We start from the raw sequence: 14307 nt of genomic DNA on the forward strand, positions 1-14307 counted from the left end.
AGGTTCGCCTGTCACGCTGATCTGGTAACCAATGTTTTTTAGGTGACACGCAGACGGCATCCCATCTCCACACAGGAGGCTGGTGTCATTTTGAATCGGAGGCCGTCCCACTTTTGCTTTTTGCATGTGGCTGTGCAAACCAATCCAATCCAATCCAAACCAATCCAATCCAATCCAATCCAAACCAAGCCAATCCAATCCAAACCAAACCAATCCAAGCCAATCCAAGCCAATCCAAGCCAAACCAATCCAATCCAAGCCAATCCAATCCAAGCCAAGCCAATCCAAGCCAATCCAAGCCAATCCAAGCCAAACCAATCCAATCCAAGCCAATCCAAGCCAATCCAAGCCAATCCAAGCCAATCCAAGCCAATCCAAGCCAATCCAAGCCAATCCAAGCCAATCCAAGCCAAACCAATCCAATCCAAGCCAATCCAAGCCAATCCAAGCCAATCCACGCCAAACCAATCCAAGCCAATCCAAGCCAATCCAAGCCAATCCAAGCCAATCCAATCCAAGCCAATCCAATCCAAGCCAATCCAATCCAAGCCAATCCAATCCAAGCCAATCCAAGCCAAACCAATCCAATCCAAGCCAATCCAAGCCAATCCAAGCCAAACCAATCCAATCCAATCCAATCCAAGCCAATCCAAGCCAATCCAAGCCAATCCAAGCCAAACCAATCCAATCCAAGCCAATCCAAGCCAAACCAATCCAATCCAATCCAAGCCAATCCAAGCCAATCCAAGCCAATCCAAGCCAATCAAATCCAATCCAAGCCAAGCCAAGCCAAACCAATCCAAGCCAAGCCAATCCAAACCAATCCAATCCAAGCCAAGCCAAGCCAAACCAATCCAAGCCAAGCCAATCCAAACCAATCCAATCCAAACCAATCCAATCCAAGCAAAGCCAATCCAATCCAAGCAGGTCAGATGTTTTCAGGATCACAGAGAGAGGGGCCCCTGGCTCTGGTGAAATTACATACTATGGAGTAGTATATGTTGCCATAATGCAGAGTAGTATCTAGTATTCATATTTCCTCCCTATGCATTAAGTCAGTACTGTAGCAGTGATGATTCTATACAGTCAGAGGTGAGGAAGTGAAGGGGTTTTAAGCAGTGATGATTCTATACAGTCAGAGGTGAGGAAGTGAAGGGGTTTTAAGCAGTGATGATTCTATACAGTCAGAGGTGAGGAAGTGAAGGGGTTTTAAGCAGTGATGATTCTATACAGTCAGAGGTGAGGAAGTGAAGGGGTTTTAAGCAGTGATGATTCTATACAGTCAGAGGTGAGGAAGTGAAGGGGTTTTAAGCAGTGATGATTCTATACAGTCAGAGGTGAGGAAGTGAAGGGGTTTTAAGCAGTGATGATTCTATACAGTCAGAGGTGAGGAAGTGAAGGGGTTTTAAGCAGTGATGATTCTATACAGTCAGAGGTGAGGAAGTGAAGGGGTTTTAAGCAGTGATGATTCTATACAGTCAGAGGTGAGGAAGTGAAAGGGTTTTAGTTGAACGAGACATTGGCACATTTTATCAGAGACATTTGCATAACTGTATTAACATATTCCTGTAGTTACATTTCAAAATAACTCCACTCTGCTGCACTGAAAGACAAGACACATCCAAGCAGATAGTAGAATAATTCCCTGTGGTGTCATTACCCAGTCTAGTCAGATAGTAGAATAATTCCCTGTGGTGTCATTACCCAGTCTAGTCAGATAGTAGAATAATTCCCTGTGGTGTCATTACCCAGTCTAGTCTGATAGTAGAATAATTCCCTGTGGTGTCATTACCCAGTCTAGTCAGATAGTAGAATAATTCCCTGTGGTGTCATTACCCAGTCTACTGTGTCATCCTCCCAGAGCAGAGCGAGAGAGGGAGAGAGGACTTCACAATTCACTATTTACACCAAAACTGGGTTTAAATATTATTTGAAATTATTTCAAATACTTTCGCTGGTCTTTGATTGAGCTTTCTTGGCGTAATGGACCAATCAAAAAAATCCCAAAACGGCAAACCCAACCTACTTGGCACTCCAGGCGAGATAGAGGAAACGCGTGGATGTATTTGAAAGATTTCAAATAGTACTTGAACCCAGGTCTGATTCAGCCTACACCCTCTAATAGTGTTGTGTTGTTGACTGTATAATGCAGATTGGACGTTCAGTTGGACTTCACTCAGCCACAGGAGGCTGTAATTCTAATCTAATCCAGAAATACCCATGACAACGTGTTGTTGGTGTGTTTCAGTTAGCGTGTTGTTGGTGTGTTTCAGTTAGCGCGTTGTTGGTGTGTTTCAGTTAGCGTGTTGTTACCATGTTGTGACTATGTTGATACCTGGTTGTTAAGAGCAGTGTATGTTCCTCTTCTTGATTTAAAGGGACAAATCACACTAAAGCACCTGACTGGACGACATAGACTAATATACCTTCATGATCCATCTTCAGGTGTTTTCAACCGTCTTGTTTGCTACCTGGTGGTGTTAAGAGTAGTGGTTGTCTCGGTGGTGCCTTCAGGTGTTTTCAACCGTCTTGTTTGCTACCTGGTGGTGTTAAGAGTAGTGGTTGTCTCGGTGATGTCTTCAGGTGTTTTCAACCGTCTTGTTTGCTACCTGGTGGTGTTAAGAGTAGTGGTTGTCTCGGTGATGTCTTCAGGTGTTTTCAACCGTCTTGTTTGTTACCTGGTGGTGTTAAGAGTAGTGGTTGTCTCGGTGGTGTCTTCAGGTGTTTTCAACCGTCTTGTTTGGTACCTGGTGGTGTTAAGATCAGTGGTTGTCTCTGTGATGTCTTCAGGTGTTTTCAACCGTCTTGTTTGCTACCTGGTGGTGTTAAGAGTAGTGGTTGTCTCGGTGATGTCTTCAGGTGTTTTCAACCGTCTTGTTTGCTACCTGGTGGTGTTAAGAGTAGTGGTTGTCTCGGTGATGTCTTCAGGTGTTTTCAACCGTCTTGTTTGCTACCTGGTGGTGTTAAGAGTAGTGGTTGTCTCGGTGGTGCCTTCAGGTGTTTTCAACCGTCTTGTTTGCTACCTGGTGGTGTTAAGAGTAGTGGTTGTCTCGGTGGTGCCTTCAGGTGTTTTCAACCGTCTTGTTTGGTACCTGGTGGTGTTAAGAGTAGTGGTTGTCTCGGTGGTGCCTTCAGGTGTTTTCAACCGTCTTGTTTGCTACCTGGTGGTGTTAAGAGTAGTGGTTGTCTCGGTGGTGTCTTCAGGTGTTTTCAACCGTCTTGTTTGGTACCTGGTGGTGTTAAGATCAGTGGTTGTCTCTGTGATGTCTTCAGGTGTTTTCAACCGTCTTGTTTGCTACCTGGTGGTGTGGTTAAAGGCATTAGACAAGGAAACTAAAGTAACACCAAAGCCTAGTAAAGAAATGGAATGGATTACACTTCCTGTTCATCTCCATTAAACTGCTCTTTCGGGTGTTGTTGACACAACCGTCTTGTTTGTCAGAGAAATGTGTTGTTTTTTAAAACAATTTTATAAACACACATCGCAAAAAATACATCCTCACCCTAGTGAACCATTTTTTTTGTTGCTTTTAACTGTCAAAATATACTGAGGATTGACAGAAAGTTTTATCGTAGGTTTTCCTACGAAAACCAAATTAACCCTGTAGCTCATATCATAGTGAAATACAGTGACATCAATTTACAAGAGTAGCAGATAAGCAGAATATTGCTCCTGTCCACTATTCCCTGCTTTCAACAGATAATGACTTCACCAGCGCAGCCCAGCTATGTAAATTAGCCAGGGTCTGATATCTTGACTACACTGAGAAGCTCTGTAGTTGAACCGTATGTCTGTTTCCCAATTCGCAACCCCTTATTTCCCTACATAGTTCACTACTTTTGACTAGAGTCCAATGGGCCCGGGTCAAAAGTAGTGCACTATGTAGGGAATAGGGTGCCGTTTGGAACGCATGTCTGTCTGAGGGAAGCAGACACCAAAGTACCTAGTCATCCAGTCTTCAATGCCCAGCCAAATCTAATGGATTTAATGAAGGGGAGATATATATTTTTTAAATGTTGTATTTAATTTGATTTAGCATTTTTATGAGACACCCCCCCCCCCCTCTCCCTCCATTCCCCAGACTAAATCACATTAAAATGTTCAGAGTTTGTAGTCATGTTAACTCTACTGCTTTACAGTGTGTCTGTGTGGTTGGTTGGGAGGAATAGCTAGTGTTAATGAATGCAAAACATTTCCATAACATATTCAAAGAAGACCCATTACTGCTGTGGCTGTCTCATTTTTGCTGCTAAACTTCAATCAGTTGAGCATTTAAAATGCATTAAATGCCTTTGGTAATCTAGTCTAATCTGCAAAGCAACATTTTTGTCAAACTGCTTTTGACTTATTTTTTTTGGGGGGGGGGGTGTTTAATAATAATATATGTAACACTTAATTTTATGATGGTAATTTTTTTTACATTTCTCTGTTATAATTAAAATCCTTGCTCATCAAGTACTTAAAACAAGCATGTAATTGTCTAGTTTATCAGAGCCTTTAATGTTATTCTATGTACGAATCTTAAACAAATTACTCAAAAAACACAGAATTAGAATTAGTGTCAATGCAATTGTAAAACTGTGTGCAAATGTTATGTTTTACTGAGCTAAATATATGTTAATAATGAGATAATATCTAAATATATGTTAATAATGAGATAATATCTAAATATGTTAATAATGAGATAATATCTAAATATATGTTAATAACGAGATAATATCTAAATATATGTTAATAATGAGATAATATCTACATATATGTTAATAATGAGATAATATCTACATATATGTTAATAATGAGATAATATCTACATATATGTTAATAATGAGATAATATTTACATATATGTTAATAATGAGATAATATCTAAATATATGTTAATAACGAGATAATATCTAAATATATGTTAATAATGAGACAATATCTAAATATATGTTAATAACGAGATAATATCTAAATATATGTTAATAATGAGATAATATCTAAATATGTTAATAACGAGATAATATCTAAATATATGTTAATAATGAGATAATATCTAAATATATGTTAATAACGAGATAATATCTAAATATATGTTAATAATGAGACAATATCTAAATATATGTTAATAACGAGATAATATCTAAATATATGTTAATAATGAGATAATATCTAAATATATGTTAATAATGAGATAATATCTAAATATATGTTAATAACGAGATAATATCTAAATATGTTAATAATGAGATGATATCTAAATACATGTTATTAATAATGAGATCATATCTAAATATATGTTATTAATAATGAGATATGATCTCATTATTAATATATATTTAGATAGTATTTAGATAATATGTTTTTAAAGCCACATTCCAGGGTCTTATTTTCAGCCCAAATGGCAGCCCTGCCACTCTGTTTGTGATCTACTCCTATAAGCTGTGCTGTCTGAAGGGCTGGTTTTCCCCATGAATAATGTTCCCTATGTGTACTGTCTGTGTCTGTGTTAATACCATGAGGTGTCAGTGTTGTGCTACGGCTGGTTAATAGCAACACCTCCTTCCTCTGATGCAGACGGGGAGGTGCAGACTGATGAAGGCCCTTTAGAGAATGCAGACCTGTCTCCACAGAGTGACCTGACCTCTGAAGAGGTTAGACACACCTCTCCACAGAGTGACCTGACCTCTGAAGAGGTTAAACACACCTCTCCACAGAGTGACCTGACCTCTGAAGAGGTTAAACACACCTCTCCACAGAGTGACCTGACCTCTGAAGAGGTTAGACACACCTCTCCACAGAGTGACCTGACCTCTGAAGAGGTTAGACACACCTCTCCACAGAGTGACCTGACCTCTGAAGAGGTTAAACACACCCCTCCACAGAGTGACCTGACCTCTGAAGAGGTTAGACACACCTCACACTTGCATATATTGCTTACTACTGTAGAAGTGTACCAAGTTTCAGGCTTTTAATAAAAAAGTGTACATTATTTTCTATATTATCTATAGCTCAAATACAATTCCAACTGTTTGAATGTTCAACATATTGCGTCTGAAAGACTTTCGATAATAGAATCATATTAATTTGCTAATGTAAAATTAATTTCAGAAGCCAACGGGGGACAGTAAATCTACTGACACAGAGGAGAGTCCAGAGGTAGAAAAAGGTGAAGAGGAGGAGACTGCAGTAGCTGAGAACTCCACCGAGGAACACGGTGATGACAACGAAGATATTACTAAAACCACAGAGGAACAAGGTGATAACAACAAAGATATTACTGAAACCACAGAGGAACAAGGTGATAACAACGAAGATATTACTGAAACCACAGAGGAACAAGGTGATAACAACGAAGATGTTACTAAGACCACAGAGGAACAAGGTGATAACAACGAAGATATTACTAAAACCACAGAGGAACAAGGTGATAACAACAAAGATATTACTAAAACCACAGAGGAACAAGGTGATAACAACAAAGATATTACTAAAACCACAGAGGAACAAGGTGATAACAACGAAGATATTACTAAAACCACCGAGGAACAAGGTGATGACAACGAAGATATTACTAAGAGGATTACCACAGAGGAACAAGGTGATAACAACGAAGATATTACTAAAACCACAGAGGAACAAGGTGATAACAACGAAGATATTACTAAGAGGATTACCACAGAGGAACAAGGTGATGACAACAAAGATATTACTAAAACCACAGAGGAACAAGGTGATGACAACGAAGATATTACTAAAACCACAGAGGAACAAGGTGATAACAACAAAGATATTACTAAGAGGATTACCACAGAGGAACAAGGTGATAACAACGAAGATATTACTAAAACCACAGAGGAACAAGGTGATGACAAGGAAGATATTACTAAAACCACAGAGAAGGACTCAGACAGTGTGGTTGGTGAGAAGAGCCTGGAGACCAAGCTACAGGGAAGTCTGCAGAACCTGGTCCTGAAGAAATGAAGGATGGAGAGGGGAAGGGGAGAGAGAAGGAGGAGGATGAGGCACCGGATAAAGCTGAGGAGGTTGGAGAAGCAGGGGATGACGGTCCATCTTCAACAGAGAGTAGAAAGAGACAGAGGAGGGAGGAAGTAGATAAGGAACCTGGAACTGAGACACATTTTTAGACAGAGGAGGGAGGAAGTAGATAAGGAACCTGGAACTGAGACAGATTCTGAGACAGAGGAGGGAGGAAGTAGATAAGGAACCTGAAACTGAGACAGATTCTGAGACAGAGGAGGGAGGAAGTAGATAAGGAACCTGGAACTGAGACAGATGAGGGAGGAAGTAGATAAGGAACCTGGAACTGAGACAGATTCTGAGACAGAGGAGGGAGGAAGTAGATAAGGAACCTGAAACTGAGACAGATTCTGAGACAAACAGACAAGTCTGCAAATGAGAGAGGAGAGGGGGGGGGGGGGGGGTGACAAAGAGGAGAGAAATGGGGAGGGAGAATCAACAGAATCTGATTCCAGTGAAGAGGAAGAAACAGGGAGAGAGACCGGAGACCAGGTAAAAGGTTCCAATGAGAAGAGTCAAAGCAGCAAAGATGAGATGGAAGTGTTGTTTAAGAAAAGCCTTTAAGAGAGAAGGGTGACAAGACTAGCATGTAGGGCACAAAGAAAAATATCATTATAATCCACCACAACAAAACAATATCACATTATCAGGGTTCTTAATTAACAGGATTTTTTTTTTCTTAACAATGTGGTGCTGCTGAGCAAAGTGCCTCTCTTACGTTCTTCGAAGGGAATATCCTGGATATCATATGGGATTATATGTGGGATTATATGTGGGGTTATATGTGGGATTATATATGGGATTATATGTGGGGTTATATGTGGGGTTATATGTGGGGTTATATGTGGGATTATATATGGGATTATATGTGGGGTTATATGTGGGATATCATATGGGGTTATATGTGGGGTTATATGTGGGATATCATATGGGATTATATGTGGGGTTATATGTGGGATTATATGTGGGGTTATATGTGGGATTATATGTTGGGATTATATGTGGGGTTATATGTGGGATTATATGTGTGGGGTTATATGTGGGATTATATGTGGGGTTATATGTGGGATTATATGTGGGATTATATGTGGGGTTATATGTGGGATTATATGTGGGGTTATATGTGGGATTATATGTGGGGTTATATGTGGGATTATATGTGGGGTTATGTGTGGGATTATATGTGGGGTTATATGTGGGATATCATATGGGATTATATGTGGGATTATATGTGGGGTTATATGTGGGGTTATATGTGGGGTTAAATGTGGGGTTAAATGTGGGGTTATATGTGGGGTTATATGTGGGGTTATATGTGGGGTTATATGTGGGGTTAAATGTGGGGTTAAATGTGGGGTTATATGTGGGGTTATATGTGGGGTTATATGTGGGGTTATATGTGGGATATCATATGGGGTTATATGTGGGATTATATGTGGGATTATATGTGGGGTGTCATATGGGATTATATGTGGGATTATATGTGGGATTATATTTGGGATTATATGTGGGGTATCATATGGGATTATATGTGGGGTTATATGTGGGATTATATGTGGGGTTATATGTGGGGTTATATGTGGGGTTATATGTGGGATGATATGTGAGGTTATATGTGGGGTTATATGTGGGGTTATATGTGGGATTATATGTGGGATTATATGTGGGGTTATATGTGGGATTATATGTGGGGTTATGTGTGGGATTATATGTGGGGTTATATGTGGGATATCATATGGGATTATATGTGGGATTATATGTGGGGTTATATGTGGGGTTAAATGTGGGGTTAAATGTGGGGTTATATGTGGGGTTATATGTGGGGTTATATGTGGGATATCATATGGGATTATATGTGGGGTTATATGTGGGATTATATGTGGGGTATCATATGGGATTATATGTGGGATTATATGTGGGATTATATTTGGGATTATATGTGGGGTATCATATGGGATTATATGTGGGGTTATATGTGGGATTATATGTGGGATTATATGTGGGGTTATATGTGGGATTATATGTGGGATTATATGTGGGGTATCATATGGGATATCATATGGGATTATATGTGGGGTTATATGTGGGATTATATGTGGGATTATATGTGGGGTATCATATGGGATTATATGTGGGGTTATATGTGGGATTATATGTGGGATTATATGTGGGATTATATGTGGGGTATCATATGGGATTATATGTGGGGTTATATGTGGGATTATATGTGGGATTATATGTGGGGTTATATGTGGGGTTATATGTGGGGTTATATGTGGGGTTATATGTGGGATGATATGTGAGGTTATATGTGGGGTTATATGTGGGATTATATGTGGGGTTATATGTGGGATTATATGTGGGGTTATATGTGGGGTTATATGTGGGATTATATGTGGGATTATATGTGGGATTATATGTGGGGTTATATGTGGGATTATATGTGGGATTATATGTGGGATTATATGTGGGGTTATATGTGGGATTATATGTGGGATTATATGTGGGCTATATGTGGGATTATATGTGGGATTATATGTGGGGTTATATGTGGGGTTATATGTGGGATTATATGTGGGGTTATATGTGGGATTATATGTGGGGTTATATGTGGGGTTATATGTGGGATTATATGTGGGATTATATGTGGGGTTATATGTGGGATTATATGTGGGATTATATGTGGGATTATATGTGGGGTTATATGTGGGGTTATATGTGGGATTATATGTGGGATTATATGTGGGTTATATGTGGGATTATATGTGGGATTATATGTGGGATTATATGTGGGGTTATATGTGGGGTTATATGTGGGATTATATGTGGGGTTATATGTGGGATTATATGTGGGGTTATATGTGGGATTATATGTGGGATTATATGTGGGGTATCATATGGGATTATATGTGGGATTATATGTGGGGTATCATATGGGATTATATGTGGGATTATATGTGGGGTTATATGTGGGGTTATATGTGGGATTATATGTGGGATTATATGTGACTGGTTGTTTAGTTACATAGGGAGACACAGCTATAGGGGAGTTTCTATCTGAAGTATAGTATAAATCACCAATGGGAAGAGGATCCGACAGCTGTCATAACAGTTACACTGTGCCTTTTTTTCACATCAAATTACCATGTAACATCTCTGGGAACTCATTATTCTTAAATGGTAATTAAGTAGTGACTGATGATAAATGACTGAAGTTCAAATAGTTTCCCAGTGGTTATTATCTGTTGGAAACACTGTTAAAAGGAAACACTGTAGTCTTCAGAGAGATGGGTCTGTTACATCATGTTCTGTACTCTGTACTCTGTGAATGATATGAAAGAAAGAGGGAGAGATAGAAAGGGGGGGGGGAAGAGAAGAGAGAGAGAGAGAGAGGGGGGAGAGAGAGAGAGAGAAGAGGAGAGAGAGAGAAGAGGAGAGAGACAGAAGAGGAGAGAGAGAGAGAGAGAGAGAGAGGGAGAAGAAGAGAGAGAGAGAGAGGAGGGGAGAGAGAAGAGAAGAGAGGGGAGAGAGATACAGAGAGATGGGGAGAGATACAGAGAGAGAGAGAAGAGGAGAGGAGAGAGAGAGATACAGAGAGAGAGAGAGGAGGGGAGAGAGAAGAGAAGAGAGGGGAGAGAGATACAGAGAGATGGGGAGAGATACAGAAAGAGAGAGATACAGAGAGAGAGAGGGGGAGAGAGAGAGGAGAGGAGAGAGAGAGGGGAGAGAGAGATACAGAGAGATAGAGAAGAGAGAGCGAGAGGAGGGGAGAGAGATATATATATAGAGAGAGAAAGAGAGCGAGAGAGAAGAGGAGAGAGAGCGAGAGAAGGGGAGAGAGAGAGAGAGGAGAGAGAGATTTCTGCCTTAGTGTATATGTACATATTCTTTGTTTCTTAATATGTCTGAAAACAGGTCTGCTTATGCTATTACAATCTGTATGTTTTGCCAATGTTTTACCATATAGTAGTTAGTATTATGAATAAGCTGCAACATGCAATACAGTACCTCATCAAGCAATAAGAACTAAACAAGACAATACTGTACATGTGTCTGTTTCTGCAACGCTGTACCACATTGTGGTGCCTCACCCTGTAAAAGATCATCTGTTCTCTGAAACCGTCTTGTAAACAGAAATTGAATAAACTGAAACTAAGAAAAACAATATGAGTATGTATTGAAATTATTTATAATTGACAAATAACACAAGTTCACCTTTGAACCTTCGTACTGCAGTGGGCTAAATCCGGGTCACACAGAGTGGTTCTGGGTATTCTTAAACAAATCTACTTTGAAACAAAAGTATGAATCTCATACACATGGTTATGGGCTTAACAATAAAATAAAACACCTTAATCTATACTGAATAAAAATTCTAAAACAACATGCAACAATTTCAAAGATTTTGCTGAGTTACAGTTCATATAAGGAAATCAGTCAACTGAATTAAATTCATTAGACCCTAATCTATGGATTTCACATGACTCGGCAGGGACACAGCCATGTGTGGGTCTGGGAGGGCAGGCTCAGCCAATCATAATGTGTTTTACCCTACAAAAGGGCTCTCTTACAGATAGAAATACTCCTCAGCACAAAAAAAAAGTGTTACATTTGAGATTCTTCAAAGTTCTACAATGTAGAAAATAGTAAAAATAAAGAAAAACCCTTGAATGAGTAGGCGTGTCCACGTTTTTGACTGGTACTGTATATACATTTTTGTTCAGAGTATATATATATTTCAGTTCAGTATATATATATTTTAGTTCAGTATATACAGTTGAAGTCGGAAGTTTACATACACTTAGGTTGGAGTCATTAAAATTAGTTTTTCAACCACTCCACAAATTTCTTGTTAATTAACAAACTATAGTTTTGGAAAGTTGGTTCAAGACATCTATCTTGTGCATGACAAGTCATTTTTCCAATAATTATTTACAGACAGATTAATTTACTGTATCACAATTCCAGTGGGTCAGAAGTTTACATACACTAACTTGACAGTGCCTTTAAACAGCTTGGAAAATTCCTGAAAATGATGTCATGGCTTTAGAAGCTTCTGGTAGGCTAATTGACATAATTTGAGTCAATTGGAGGTGTACCTGTGGATGTATTTCAAGGCCTACCTTCAAACTCAGTGCCTCTTTGCTTGACATCATGGGAAAATCAAAAGAACTCAGCCCCGACTTCAGACAATTTTTATAAACCTCCACAAGTCTGATTCATCCTTGGGAGCAATTTCCAAACGCCTGAAGGTACCACGTTCATCTGTACAAACAATAGTACGCAAGTATAAACACCATGGGACCACGCAGCCGTCATACCGCTCAGGAAGGAGACGCGTTCTGTCTCCTAGAGATGAACGTACTTTTGGTGCGTTGTGGTAGCAGGCTGATCCAATCACTCACCATGGTTTATTTTTTCCTAGTGGAGAGAGACGTGTCTGGATAAACAACATTATTGTAAAAGCCTAGTCACAGAGAATCCTCACATCTCCACACAATTCTACACTCTTCCTCCCAGCTTCCCACTCCATAAACAGCCTGTTAATTCACCAGGGACAGAAGACGTCAGTGGGCAGCCAGTCAGTGAGACCATGCGATGTTATCTCCTGATGTATAGCCTCTGTTACTGTGACATGCTGAACTGACTGTACTAGAGACTGGTGCTGGAACTACAATAGTATGCTGTAATGATGTAATAATGTAATGATGTAATAATGTAATGTATTATTGTAATCATGTATTGCAGTAATAATGTAATGGTGTAATAATGTATTGCTGTAATAATGTAATGTATTATTGTAATCATGTATTGCAGTAATAATGTAATGGTGTAATAATGTATTGCTGTAATAATGTAATGTATTATTGTAATCATGTATTGCAGTAATAATGTAATGGTGTAATAATGTATTGCTGTAATAATGTAATGCTGTAATCATGTAATGCTGTAATAATGTATTGTAATCATGTAATGCTGTAATAATGTATTGCTGTAATAATGTAATGTATTATTGTAAACATGTATTGCAGTAATAATGTAATGCTGTAATAATGTAATGGTGTAATAATGTAATGATGTAATAATGTATTGCTGTAATAATGTAATGGTGTAATAATGTAATGCTGTAATAATGTATTGCTGTAATAATGTATTACAGTAATAATGTAATGCTGTAATAATGTAATGCTGTAATAATGTATTGCTGTAATAATATAAGGCTGTCATAATGTAATGTTGTAATAATGTATTGCTGTAATAATGTATTGCTGTAATAATGTAATGCTGTAATAATGTAATGCTGTAATAATGTATTGCTGTAATAATGTAATGCTGTAATAATGTAATGATGTAATAATGTAATGCTGTAATAATGTATTGCTGTAATAATGTATTGTTGTAATAATGTAATGCTGTAATAATGTAATGCTGTAATAATGAATTGCTGTAATAATGTAATGCTGTAATAATGTATTGCTGTAATAATGTAATGCTGTAATAATGCAATGCTGTAATAATGTAATGTTGTAATAATGTATTAATGTAATGTATTGCTGTAATAATGTATTGCTGTAATAGTGTAATGCTGTAATAATGGTGTGATGTAATAATGTAATTCTGTAATAATGTAATGCTGTAATAATGTATTGCTGTAATAATGTATTGCTGTAATAATGTAATGCTGTAATAATGTAATGATGTAATTATGTAATGCTGTAATAATGTATTGCTGTAATAATGTATTACAGTAATAATGTAATGCTGTAATAATGTAATGCTGTAATAATGTATTGCTGTAATAATGTAATGCTGTAATAATGTATTGCTGTAATAATGTATTGCTGTAATAATGTATTACAGTAATAATGTAATGCTGTAATAATGTATTGCTGTAATAATGTATTGCTGTAATAATGTAATGTTGTAATAATGTAATGCTGTAATAATGTAATTCTGTAATAATGTATTGCTGTAATAATGTATTGCTGTAATAATGTAATTCTGTAATAATGTAATGCTGTAATAATGTAATGCTGTAATAATGTAATGCTGTAATAATGTAATGCTGTAATAATGTATTGCTGTAATAATGTATTACAGTAATAATGTAATGCTGTAATAATGTATTGCTGTAATAATGTATTGCTGTAATAATGTAATGTTGTAATAATGTAATGCTGTAATAATGTAATTCTGTAATAATGTATTGCTGCAATAATGTAATGCTGTAATAATGTAATTCTGTAATAATGTAATGCTGTAATAATGTATTGATGTAATAAT

General features: G+C 37.8%; 1 protein-coding gene across 1 annotated transcript in view; it reads left to right on the plus strand.

Moving 5' to 3' along the window:
* The window catches only part of LOC139395773 (high mobility group nucleosome-binding domain-containing protein 5-like), a gene marked incomplete at its 5' end in the record, with an annotated part of 28587 nt that extends 21621 nt beyond the window's left edge, over positions 1-6966 (plus strand). The window contains 2 exons of the mRNA XM_071143134.1: positions 5560-5804; positions 6094-6966. Coding sequence (XP_070999235.1) covers positions 5560-5804; positions 6094-6966 — 1118 coding nt within the window. The remainder of the gene's footprint in view (positions 1-5559; positions 5805-6093) is intronic.
* Positions 6967-14307: the final 7341 nt, after the last annotated feature.

This window comes from Oncorhynchus clarkii, unplaced genomic scaffold (assembly GCF_045791955.1).
Source record: "Oncorhynchus clarkii lewisi isolate Uvic-CL-2024 unplaced genomic scaffold, UVic_Ocla_1.0 unplaced_contig_10504_pilon_pilon, whole genome shotgun sequence".
Taxonomy (NCBI): domain Eukaryota; kingdom Metazoa; phylum Chordata; class Actinopteri; order Salmoniformes; family Salmonidae; genus Oncorhynchus; species Oncorhynchus clarkii.